Source organism: Epargyreus clarus, unplaced genomic scaffold (genome assembly GCF_041222505.1).
Source record: "Epargyreus clarus isolate Ecla_fem2 unplaced genomic scaffold, WU_Ecla_fem_2.2 ptg000027l, whole genome shotgun sequence".
In the NCBI taxonomy this organism is placed as follows: domain Eukaryota; kingdom Metazoa; phylum Arthropoda; class Insecta; order Lepidoptera; family Hesperiidae; genus Epargyreus; species Epargyreus clarus.
In genome coordinates, this window is record NW_027332234.1 from 6,930,610 (window position 1) to 6,944,299 (window position 13,690).

The 13,690-nt window shown below is 35.6% G+C and overlaps 1 protein-coding gene across 2 annotated transcripts in view; it reads right to left on the reverse strand.

Annotated features, from left to right (window-relative positions):
- Nucleotides 1-3,630: 3,630 nt before the first annotated feature.
- LOC140753985 (synaptotagmin-15) overlaps nt 3,631-13,690 on the reverse strand; it is a 111,337-nt gene continuing 101,277 nt past the window's right edge. For both annotated transcript variants that reach the window (XM_073088880.1, XM_073088879.1), the window contains exons 9-12: nt 12,832-12,999; nt 12,225-12,332; nt 9,111-9,327; nt 3,631-3,951 (exon numbers count right to left, since the gene is read on the reverse strand). In XM_073088880.1, coding sequence (XP_072944981.1) covers nt 3,824-3,951; nt 9,111-9,327; nt 12,225-12,332; nt 12,832-12,999 — 621 coding nt within the window. In that variant the 3' untranslated portion in view covers nt 3,631-3,823. The remainder of the gene's footprint in view (nt 3,952-9,110; nt 9,328-12,224; nt 12,333-12,831; nt 13,000-13,690) is intronic.

Below are 13,690 nucleotides of genomic sequence, written 5' to 3' on the forward strand. Positions count from 1 at the left end.
TTCACATAACATACAGAAATTGATGATAACGTGCTTGAATGCAGTTTATCAATCGAGCTTTCAAGATGATAGAGCCCTTTGTAGTTCGACTCGGGTGGCACCACCGCCTCACATATTCCTGCCTAATAACAACAGTGTTAAACGCTGCTGTGTTCCGGTTTGAAGAGTATTGTAAGAGGGTCAAATTTATCCTAGGCTTTCCAGCCTAGTCCTCAGAGGTAGCACATGTCGATCTTAAGTCGATCTTATGTCCTATGGCGACCCGCGTGGCGGAGCGGTCAACATACCGGTCTGACGCGCAGTGGGTCCCGGGTTCGATCCCCGGCCAGACAGATATCTAAATGATGAATTTAGGTGTCTGTTTCTGGGTCTGGGTGTTTGTGTATTTGTCTATGTGTGTGTCCATGGCTCCCACGATACAGGGAATCCTAGAGTGGGGCTGTGAGTGTAGAAAGCGTTATTTATTTATTATCATATCTGGGAATGATTACAGGCAGTCGTGCAGGTGGGCAGTACCCACATGCCTTTAGGTCGACTGCATACTTTATTATTTCTGTAATATAGAAAAGGATTGATATTGAAATAAAACACATAAATATCACCAATTTGGCGTTACACATTTTTATTCTTCGACTTCGATTGCATATTATCGAAATTATACACTACATAGTTATACAGTATAGTAATACACGTCAATATTTTAATGGTTATATTTGCGTAAATGATACATTACATTAAATAGATTGATAATTATACTATAATAATAAAGATTATATTGAAACTGTGAAAATGCTTACTATAATTATTATGTGATCTACAATAGTTTTTAGTTCAAGCGATAAAACATATTAAGATATAAGTATTTATTAAACTTCACATCTGTCTCCATCCTTTTCCTTGTAAATTCAATATTAATAAAAAAAAAACAAATACTCGTACTTTGTTATTTACACACCATACACTTAGATAATTTATTATTCTAATCTAAATAAACGATTTGAGTAAATTTAAAAGTAATTTAAATTTATAGAATGCATACCGAATCAGATTTGAAACAATTTCATCAATGGAAGACTTCACATTAGCGAAAAATAACCTACTTTAAATGAAAGGTGAATTTTAATCAATAATACCGTACCGTAGAAATATACAAATTAATATTTCAAAACTAAAATATCTGAAGTATAAACCATATTTTCTTAACTTCCCAAATATTTTTTTATAAAGTTACGGACTTACTTAAAATATTTTCTTTGTAATAAATAGTTTATTTGTTTAAAGATACGATAGGACCTTTTTGCTGCCACGCGGGTCTAAGCCGGCACATGCGTGTTACCTGCACGCGTGACACTGTACACTATCGTTTCAGAGACATATGCAATCCAGTTGCGACGAGCCTGGAGTGAATTTATATGTGTACGAGTGGAAGGAGAGTTATGGTGTAAACACGCGTGCAAGAAGACGCCCCTTTGGTTACTTCGAGACCGGCGTGAGCCGTGAATGTGACTCACATAATAAAAAGTAGCTATAAAACGATCAGATGCATGCGTAACGCCCACGGGTGGGACACGCGGGCAGTCGTAAGCCCGCGTGGCAGGGAAAAAACTTTAAGAGTGAGGCATTCCAAAATGTTAATTGTTACTGAATTTTTTGTATGAAAAAATGTAATCATTATTATACAGAACAATAGTTAGATTAGATATGTACCCAAAAATATGTCTAATTGTAGGTATTATTAAACGAAGGTTGTAAGCCAGTTCATTTTATAAGAATGCATTACTTTATTATGACATAATTTTAAGGTGTATATTTTACAAAAATATTGAATATTTTGTTGATAAAGTATGATATATTTGTGAATGAATGTTTTAACCTACGTATTGATAAATATTGTTATTTAGCTTATAAATAAATCAACGATATAATTTCATAATTTTAGTAAGAAATGTATTAATTTAATGAATATTTATGTTTTGCAATTAGTAGATGCCCTAGGAGGCTAAACAACTCAATCCAGGAGCGATTTCTATAATTATCCATGTTCTGCGGTCACCAAAACGCACCCAATTTAGTCTATGATTTATTACAAATTTCTAAGGATGTATATAATAAAAGTATTTTTCAATAGAAGTATTAAATAAGCATGCAGTCCAGCTGATGGTACGAGTAAGTAACCACGCCACTTCGACATCTGTATTCGACTCTACCTCTGAGATCGCCAACAAATGCGTTCTTAACTCTGAAGACTAAGTTGTGATGCCTCGTAAATGGTAGTACTGAGTATTTTGTAGTGTCTTATCAGCATACTTAGTTAAACATATTTGTTTTCACATCCCTTATTAAGTCTCTCCACTAATAGGCCTTAGGGATAAGAGCGCATGTACTGTAGACAAGATGCGAAGGTAAAACACGAATAAGAATATATTACACTTATTATATTGCTTTCTAAAATACTTTAAGTGTCACAAAAAGAATCCTTACTTCGGATAGTTATCAGAAATTCATATTTTCATCTATAATAACAAGACATAAATTATTTTTATTTTAAAACATACATAAATTTTGTTAGAAGTGCACGCAGTAGTTATAGTTGGTTATAGCAACGTGCCTATGAAATACATTACACGTATATAATATTAATCGGTTGAGATATTTATTCGCACATTAGTATTAAATTAAACATATTGAGAGTAACATTGTATAATATAATTTCTAAATATATGAATTGAAAGATACAATCTTTTTGGGAAAAATATTATTAGGCAAATAAAAGTACATTCAAAATAAAATAAACAAAGAAAAATAAAAATAAAAAAAGTCAGCAGTGTTACTAAATAACAATGACATTATAAATATTTTCATTATAAACTGAAAACTTACTAAAATAATGTTAACTAAAATAATGTTAAAAATATGTTAACAATATTACACCAATTTAAGAGCAACGTAATTAATTATCTACATGAAGTACGTCTTTTCACGATATTCATGCGTATAATGACTTGGCACATAATAATATACCGAATTTTTCCTATACAAAGTCTTACTATACGTCCTATGTTATTTACTTATTCATTACTTTCATTATATAAGATGTCCTCATATACCTTAATATACCTGTTTTAATTACGTAGTGCCAAGAAAACAACTCGGAATATAAAAATATGTAGACAGCGCGTCATTCGAGTAGAGGCATAGTTATTGATTTCATAACCGTTTTAAGATGAGACAATTACAAATAAATAGGCACCCTTTGTCAGTTTTACCGGCTTCACAATGGTGAGTGTTCCGAGTAACTATTTGACCTACGTCGCTTAAGAATGAAGTTCCATCTACATCAACTGGATTCGTGGCAGGTTTGCAATGAACGTCCTCCTGAAGTATTCCCCGAGCGCTTTGACCTGGTGCACTTCAAAAAAGGTGCAAAAACGCTCTCCTTCAAAGCCGGCAATATATTGACGATCGCTCTAATATTATTAATATCCATAGGCGACGGTGATTACATATTATCCTACCCTATCTACCTTATAGCTAGGTTTAAGTACAAAAAGTTGATAAACGAAAAAGGTACTAACTTGTGTACTTCCATGCAAATTGCGACCTTTTAAGATAAAATTGTATGAAAAACGAGCTATAAAAAGACGCCAAAATAGTTTCAAATAAAACCTGGTTGGCACCTTCTACATATTTTCTATATTCCAAGGATTTGATACGAAAACCTCGTAACAAATGCGAGTCACGATTAAATATCTCCACCGGCTAATACAAGTCCTACCTAATATCTAATTCGATCCGTTGTACGTGTGAGTATGGCGAGGGTCGATTAGTTCGTCAGCGGATGCCATTGCTTGACTTGTTCCATGGGGCTCGCGAGAGCAGAGTTCCAGTGCTGGAGCGCTCGTCCTCGAGCAAACATGTAGGATCCTAGCACGAATTTACCGAGCAGGCGATCTGTAAAGAAAATACACATGAAATGCAATGCAATAACTAAAACTAGAATTATTTAACAAAAACAGGACAGCTTAAAAATATAATATTTTTCACTCGGAACCTCATATTTTACTGATAAAGATATAATACGTTTTCTACACTTACAGCGTGTGTCATGGATGCCATGAACACACAAAGACTTAGACCCAAAGCATATATCCAAATACATCATCCAGATTCTGTCTGACCGAGGATCGAACTCGTAAACCGGAGGAGGTGTTGTGTTATATTAAGTGATTTTGATACTCAAAATCCCCCACTCTGGTTACATCTGTGCTTACTAAGATTTTGGGAATAAAAAGAATAAAAAAAATCGTTGTGAAAAAAAAAATCAAATAATAAGGTCCTTGAGTCTTTTTTCTGCGTATTTATATAAGGACAATATTGAAATTCCAAGTGTAGATGTTAGTTTGCAACATAAATTTTGGAACGTATGTAAATTTCTAACATCTACGTTCGTGGCTTGTACTTCCGCTAGACACGAGCGAAGCTGTTTCTGAATTTACACTTTGGTATTTGAGAGTTTAGAGTAAAGGTCATGTTATGCTCGACAGCTCAAATCCTTTAGCGTGAAATGAAGTTTCCGTAGGTGCATGAATATTTGGATTTTCGTAAGCTTAAAAGATGGTAAATAAGAACGATGATACAAATACTTAATTATTAAAGATATTATAGGTATTTTTATAACCTAGAAGAACCCTGCAGTATGAAGGTGGGAGTGCCTCTGTGGTTCGACTGTGGTTACACGACCGCTATACCTATTTCTGTCTAATAACAACAATGTTAAGCGCTGCTGTGTCCTGGTTTGAAGGGTGTAGTATAGGAGTCATTCTTTTCCGAAACATTCCAGCTTAATCTTCAGGGGTAGTGGAGCGTTTGTAACCGACCTGAGGTGCAAGTATAATTTTATCTGGGGTTGATTACAGATATCCATGGGCGGCAGTAGTCACTTATCATCAGACGGACTGCATGCTTGTTTGCTACCCCTTTATTATAAAAATGTAGTACGAGCTTCATAGGAAGTAGCCACTACCGCTAATGAACGTACTATGTAATCAAACCGAGATAGTATTGGACTAACACGTCGGCCACATATCCGTTGCTTGTTATTCCTGAGGAAGCTCGCCTGATATATAAGTTAGGCGACACCCAAACCCTTCCGCTGATTTCATCCTTGCATTTGCAAGAACTACTTCCCGTTAGAAATACACGCCAAAGGATTCATACAAGTTCTTAAAGGTGTGTGAAGTATGTCCTAAACCAATTTCACTCTAAGACGATGTCTGTGCTCAGCAGTGGGACAATAATCCGTAGAAGATGACGACGACTATATAATAAGTCTTGACTATATACGTAAGGAGAATATTATAATCTCTATGTTCCAGTAATACCCTTTGTCTTGTCTGAAGCGATAATTAACTGAAACTATATATACAATGCTATCAGTTCCTTTAACCACAACCTATTATTATTTTATAGATAGAATAATTTATACAAACAATATGACGTAGTATTCGTATTCGTATCGTGATATTGTTTGAGGAACGTTGTAGGTACATATTATGTAAAACGCACGAAAAAGTGTTTAAAATTTAGTATCCTTTTTGTAACGGATGTAGGCACTAACCCGTATTGTCGTTACTCAGACAACAAAGGTAGAATGAGTCTTTCAAATAAAATATTGTAGTATAATACTACCTGAAAGGGTCGAATAAAGCGCACTTTATGTAACCATTTTAATACCTGTAAGACCTATATTTACAAATAAAGAGATTTGATTTGATTTAAAAAACAAAAATTCTAAAAAACAATGATAGCTATGTATTTTCATTAGAAATAAGAATTAGTATCCCCCAGGCATGCACCTCTAGTTTTTCAAAGTTACGTGCTTTAAATTATTATATACACTGGCACGCCTATGAATTAAAAAAAAATCAAGGGTGTGTGAAGACTACAGCACTTGGCCACCGCGGTGGACTATAGCCTACAACACCCCATTGTAAAATAATTATAAGAGATCACATACGAAATTCGATTTACAACATCACGAAATGTACCATGACGTTCAGTTACTCAGAAATACAATCTGTTTCGTAATGAAATGCAATCTTCGCAGTACATCTGCGAAGCGTTATCTTTATTTTTTTGGTCTGAGTATCTCCATTAAAAATTAATGCACACACCCACATCGGATCCCCACAAGCTATTATAGTGAGCAAAGAACATTTTAAATATGGAAAATGTAGAGTATAATAGATTTAATTTTTTTGTAATACTGCATAAAAGCAGTGTAAGCCACTAAAGTCAAACATTATCATCATCATATTACCTAAAACTAATACTCTCATTATCATCAGTCTGTTATTGTTCCATTGCTGGACAAGGAACTTCTCTTAGAATGAGATTCAGACTACTTTAAGTAGAGAACTATATATATTTCCCAATTATGTTTTCATGTAATGAGTGTAATTAGTTTATACCTGATTGTTTAAATATGATTAACTGAAAGAGAAGTAACATAGTCACGTATGTCACTCGCAATTTAGACGAATTCAACGACATCTCATATGTTAAAATCCGTCAAGTCGTTTGGGCTGCGTGGCATGTCAAAAAATGAGACATTACATACGCTTGGAAAACATTGCCGCAATCGGGCATGTGGCTGGAAACCTCAACATGGGAAGCGAAAATTCACTTTACTGCTTAAATTATACACAAATATAAAAGTCCATTAAAATATTGTTTGGACAGTATAATAGTCTGAGGGCAGGAGTGAACAGATGCCGAGGTCGATAATGTTTGCGTCGGTTGATTGTGCGGCGATAATGCATTTTGCTTTACTCGCTTCACGTTACGAAGTTTATTATAACACGGGATTTTCATACTGAATATTGTTTGCTCGGGATAATAGCTTGTGGTTGCAGGAGCTGATGCTGCCGATCGATATTGCTTCGGTAGATACATAATTACGATGATAATGTATTTTGGTTTGTTTGGTACTAAATATTATAAAAACAAAAATCCCGACATCTTAGTAAAAAATAACTGTAAAACTAAGTAATGTAACTTAAATCACTGCGACAATTGACACATATTAAACGATACATCTTATTTTTAAGATCCGTTAAGCAATTAGGACTGCAGCGTCATTAAGAATGAGACATACATACGAGTACGTACACTTCAAACACATAGTCGGGTGAAATTCACAGATATGTATGTGGCCGTTTTGAACCCTGGACCCTTACTATGACAGGACAATACTCATTCTACTGCTTATATTACTTAAAATATACCCAAATATAAAAGTCCATTAAAATATTGTTTGCACAGTATAATAGTCTGTGGGCAGGAGTGAACAGATGCCGAGGTCGATAATGTTTGCGTCGGTTGATTGTGCGGCGATAATGCATTTTGCTTCACTCGCTTCGTACGCTACGAAGTTTATTATAACACGGGATTTTCATACTGAATATTGTTTACCTGGGATAATAGCTTGTGGTTGCAGGAGCTGATGCCGCCGATCGATAATGCTTCGGTAGATACATAATAACGGTGATAATGTATTTTGGTTTATTTGGTACTAAATATTATAAAAACAAAAATCCCGACATCTTAGTAAAAAATAACTGTAAAACTAAGTAATGTAACTTAAATCACTGCCACAATTGACACATATTAAACGATACATCTTATTTTTAAAATCCGTTAAGCAATTAGGACTGCAGCGTCATTAAGAATGAGACATACATACGAGTACGTACACTTCAAACACATAGTCGGGTGAAATTCACAGATATGTGGCCGTTTTCAACCCTGGACCCTTACTATGACAGGTCAATACTCATTCTACTGCTTATATTACTTAAAATATACCCAAATATAAAAGTCCATTAAAATATTGTTTGCACAGTATAATAGTCTGTGGGCAGAAGAGAACAGGTGCCGAGGTCGATAATGTTTGCGTCGGTTGATTGTGCGGCGATAATGCATTTTGCTTTACTCGCTTCACGTTACGAAGTTTATTATAACACGGGATTTTCATACTGAATATTGTTTACCCGGATAATAGCTTGTGGTTGCAGGAGTTGATGCCGCCGATCGATAATGCTTCGGTAGATACATAATTACGATGCATGATGTATCAGATTGATGAAATCACTGAATACTGCCGATATTAAAATGATACGTCGACTACATAGTGACTACATACTTACTCTCTGCTGTTCAGGAGTTGTTAAATAATATTGATGAATTCAATCAAATCCTGTCCTGACTTTTATATAAATGGTCATTGTCGCCCATGGCCGTTTGTAGTGTCGACTACAAATACTCTTTCTCTTAAGGATTAAGTTGCACTTCATACTAAAAACATTAGCGCTTAACACAGTTATTAGATAGAAATAGTGTATATTTTTATTTCACTTATCTGCATGCATCCTTTGTGGGTGGGAGGGTGCTATAGTCCGCGTAAAACTGCTAGCCCGCTCTGAATATAGAAATTAATCGCATCGCCATAGCAAATTTTATGACTACCTAACTACTGACCTGCTCGAAACAACTTCAGAGCGGACTAGCAGTTTGGCGCGGATAATACATACTGCATTGTGTCAAATATAATGATGGTATATATTGCGGATTGTTGCTAAGAAGTTTTAATACTACCTTAATAGAAATAGGTGTAGAGATATCATCAGAGAACTTTAAATAATTCTAAAATTAATGACCAAATGACTTGTGAAATCTTTATATATATATTTCTTATGTGCGTGTGTATGTCACTCAACTCCTCCTAAACGACTGGACTGATTTTGATGAAATTTGTTGTGTGTATTCCAGGGGACTTGAGAATGGTTTAGATTCACAATTTAGTCCGTGGGAAAAGGTTTTTTTAATTAATTTTTAATTCGTAAGTAGTTATAGAATCGGAAACTATGCATTTGATCAAGTGATGATCTTTAGCAAAGTTATTGTACAAGAGCCCACGAGGGTTTGGGAGTTGCACCACTGTCATTCCAATGCAGATATAAATTTTCCGTTCAATGTATGTCATATTATTTCTTTAAAATGCGGGCGAAGCCGCGGGCACCACTAGTAACCTTTAAGTATTTGTGACTTACCTTTGGCATACACGGAGTGGGGCTGCAACGCCTGGATAGTGACGCTGGTGGTGTGCAGCTCGTCAGCGCGCAGTCGGAAGTGGAAACACTCGGCGATGTGCGCGGCGCCCTCCTTGGACACTTCGACAGGCGTGGTCCGGCGCGCCCGGACACCGCGACAGGCCCGCTCTTGAGTCACGCGGGCTACCATCTCGTGTTTTGATGATGACGGATCCAGCTTCAGAAGGAATAAAGTGGTTTTAAAAAGAGTTTTTGGTATATTGGTTATGTTGTCTTACCAGAAACTTGTATTTGATACCCCAATATCAATTTGATATCCTGGGGGCATGAACATAATTAGCTATATTGGGGAGTCCGCCATATTGGAATTAGGATGACGTCACTATGTATTTTTTCATGTCATTCAAAACAACGTAAAATTTTTGCTCAATCAGCGGAGGTTAACTAGTTTTAAATCAATTGCAAAATTTGTAACTGAATTTTTAACTAACGTAAACGCCCAAATCTAGAATAAATACAACAATATAAATGTATATCTCTATCTGTAGTTAAACGTTTAACTCGTAATCAATTACTATAGTAACAGTAGTGGTAAGAGGGTCCTCGCATATCCTCAGTGAAGCTTAATTAAATATGATAGTTGGGTACATAAAAGCAGAATTGCGTGACTAATTTATTTGTTGACAAAATATATTCTAGAACTACGATAGACTCATTTTCACTCATAGATAGCCGTTATATTTCAGTGTAAACGTTGTATATTTTACAAAAAGGAATTAATTTGCTTGCTTTTGTAATTAAAATAGGAGCTAACGATAGGTGGAAGTAATAAATTAACTCTGAATGTTAGAGGTTAAAAATTAAAGTTAAGTTTCTCTAACGTACGCAAAGGAAAATATTTACAAAGTAAAGATAAGACGGTAAAGGTAAATAAATTAAAATACGGAGGTAGACTTTGTAAATTTACAATGTTCCAGAAATAGTAAACTATAGTATTGCTGTCTACAAAGGCCACATACTAAGAGATGGTTAGGCGGATAACATATGACCGACAGTAAGCATAGATTAGTAAAGATTACTCACTCCTAACAAGAAAATGTGGGTACATTTTCTTGTTAGGAGTGAGTAATCTTTTGAGAATTGAAATAGTTGCGGAAACAAGTTTTGCCACGTCCCCGTGCTAAAATGTCCCTAAAATAATTATTTATTTATTACGTACATTACGCAGTATTAGTTATTTATTCGTAAATTTTCTCTAAAAATGTTTTTATTTGTCAAGAATTAAAAAAAAGAACTTACTAAAATAAGCCGTTTGTGACTTCATTCAATTTCAAGGCGGCGAAGTATCTTTACTAATCTATGACAGTAAGCTAATACAATAGTGACAGCCTGCGTTGACGACCGTCACCGACTGTTACTACCAGTCCCTAACAATGTAGCAGTCGCTAACGTCATTTGGCGCTAGTTTTTTTTTTTTTTAATATAAAAGTACCAGACGAGCATGCAGTCCACCTGATGGTAAGTGGCTACTGCCGCCCATGGACATCTGTAATCAACCGCAGATAGGATTAGATATTCCTACCTGACGTCTAAGCTGAGGACTAAGCTGGAACGCCTTCAAACCAGAACACAACAGCGCTTAACACTGATGTTATTAGGTAGAAATAGGTGTGGCGGTGGTGCCGCCGGAGTCGAACCACAAAGGGTTCTACCACATTTTAAAAGTGGTAAGGTTTATGGTAGTTGACAGGAAACGCCACGATCGCTGACCACTGCTCATGACAATCGGCGACCGTCTGCGATATCCACTGATGCGGACTGTCGCACGTATATTAGAGCCTTAAGGCTGACGACCCATTAGCTATTATCGCTTAAACAATCGTGGCTCAAAATATGCTGTCCCTTAATCTTCTGTACAGTCGCTAGCTGGCTGGCTTAAGACCCTGCGCTCGGGCGTCTAATTCTTTGGTTGAGCGGTCAACAAGCGGTACGTGTTCCAGATTACTTAAAACAAAGTTGGCAACAGTTGATTGTTGATGCGTCTGTATAAATGTATAAGCTACTAAATAGTTGCCGAGCAGTCTTGCAGCCTAGGCCATCTAAAGGAACGCCGGGGCCCTGTGACACACAAGGATTGGGGGCCCCTTGGGAAAGTCATAATTCAATAAAAAATAAAAAATGTACATTATACAATAAATTGAAACATATTTTTTTTATTTTTACATTTAAAAGTACAATAAAAACTGATTTAGTGTATAATCGATACTTCCAATTAGAACCCATATTGTTGACCATAAATGTGTGTCGTAGAAGTGAATATATGAGACTTACTGGACACCTGAAGATCAGGGCCCTTGGGCACGGCCCCCATGCCCCTTAGGTAAAGACGGAATAGCTGCCATTACTTTGGCAGTCGCATTAACTCATTAAACGTTAAAGCTACTAGTAGTAGCTCAAGCGAGCCTTAGAGAGTCTGCTCAAACAAACTGGAGCTTAACTACCTATATTGTGTTTACCAAACGTTTGCCGCATATTGGCTTCTTAATAGATGTCAAAGGTTCCTTTGGGATAGAATGTTGGTATCAATTTTATCGTAAGGTAAAGACTGGATTATACGTATTTTCTAAGTTTCTCATTACTTCGTTTAAATTATTTCTTATTATTGTAATTATGGAGAAAATTCAAATATTATTGTATCGGGCGCTGGTTTTTTCTAAAATTGAGAAAGGATTATATCAATACTTTTGTACCGAAGTCTTATGTTTATTAGGCCTTTCAACGGTTAAATATGTAATTAATTCTTATTTACATTAAAATCAAAGTGAGCTTCTGGAGTTTAAACCTTGTGGGCAAATGTCAGTTCTTAGTGGCACAAATATATGCGAGTAAATAATAACTGCTGCTGTTCTTTGAAGAAAGAAAGAAAGAAATTCTGTTTACGTTCATTTAAGTCCCAATGCTGGTTACCAGTATTTTATCATAAATGGGGGAAATCGGAAGCTGCAATGCACTCCGTTGTCTCACCAATAACAAATAACAATAGCATTCAAATTGATGTTTTTTTTTTTTTAAATGAATATCACAGTTGGAATAATAATAGCAAGTATCACTTACCTTGATGCCACGCGCTTCCAGAACGGTAACCGAGAGCCGGTGTAGATTTTCATTGTATAACAACGAAACTTGAATCTCGCCCAGGTCGGATGGAAGTTCTTGTATTTCCTGATAAACATTTTTTTAGTGATTTTATTGTTAATCACGTGTTTCAGAACACCGTGGAATTTAAACAATAGTCAGTGAAAATAAACAAATTTTAGGATAATAAACTAAAACTACTTAACTTCTCTTAGAGGGTACGGGGCATTTTTCGCTCCTGCGTGCGGATGCGGAACCGCAATACGTATAGAAATATGAAAATATCGGTGAATAAGAGTTGTCGTTATAAAGGTGCGATTTCTTTCCGCTGTAACGGTATATTTGTAAGGAGAAAATTGCATCCATCAATGAACCATCATACAATATTAGACCAATAAATTATGAGAATTTGGAGAATAAATCTTGTAGTGTCATGAGAAAACATCTTTTATATTATCCTGAGTCAGTTTACATAAAAAAAAAAACTTGTGTTACTTAGCGATATGGCTAAATCACATTCTATCCTCAAAGTGATCTGTTATATTATTTTAATGTTACAATACCCTTATAATATTAGTATAGATACCTTTTCAACGTCCAGTTTATAGAGCTGCGGTTCCTCGTCAGGCGCGACGGCTTCCAGCTCGCTGAGCGGCAGTATAACGTGACCGATCAGCTGTTTGCTGCGGCCTACTCGCCCTCCATCCAGCACTGACAGCTTTAAGGTCAAACCCTCGAGCTTGCCTGGGGGTATCTGGGAAAATGATACTAGTTACTAGGGACTAGGATGCCGGTGTGGCAAAAACAAACGGGTTTCATCTTCAATCAGAAGTGTGAGTGATGAATTCTTTTGGACTTCCGGTTTGGGTCTGGTTTTAGTAAATTTATATCTTTACGTACACGTCTTACAGTGTTTCAAAGGGAAATATACTTTCGTGGAGTTTTATATTTTATGCTCAAATGTTGCGTGGAAGAGATTTATTCTCTTTAATTTCTGCTGTATAACTTTGTTTTAGTCTTTGTGTTTCAAAAATATTTAAATAAATAATTGTTAGAGCATTTACGATTTTTACATTTTTCTTCGATTTCGTGCTGTTTTGGCACCACTCAACTGCACATGTCGGCATTGTTCCGCGTTACTATTTTAAAGGCGTTAAATTTAACAATCACACCATGACAGTCGGAGACGTAATGGGAAAACAGTCAGCCATTTTACATGTGTCAGTTTTCTTCAATTACAAAGTGGTGAGATATCTATACTTATCCATAGCATTGTATTGTATTGCAGTCAGTAATATTTAAATTTTAAGTATAAGTTGTTATAAAAGGAGAATTATAAAAAATATTATACTTTGCGCATAGTTAATGCAGTATGTTTTTAAACAAAGCTTATTAAATGAAAAATCAAATATAACGTAAACTTTTATATAATTTCAAAATTAATT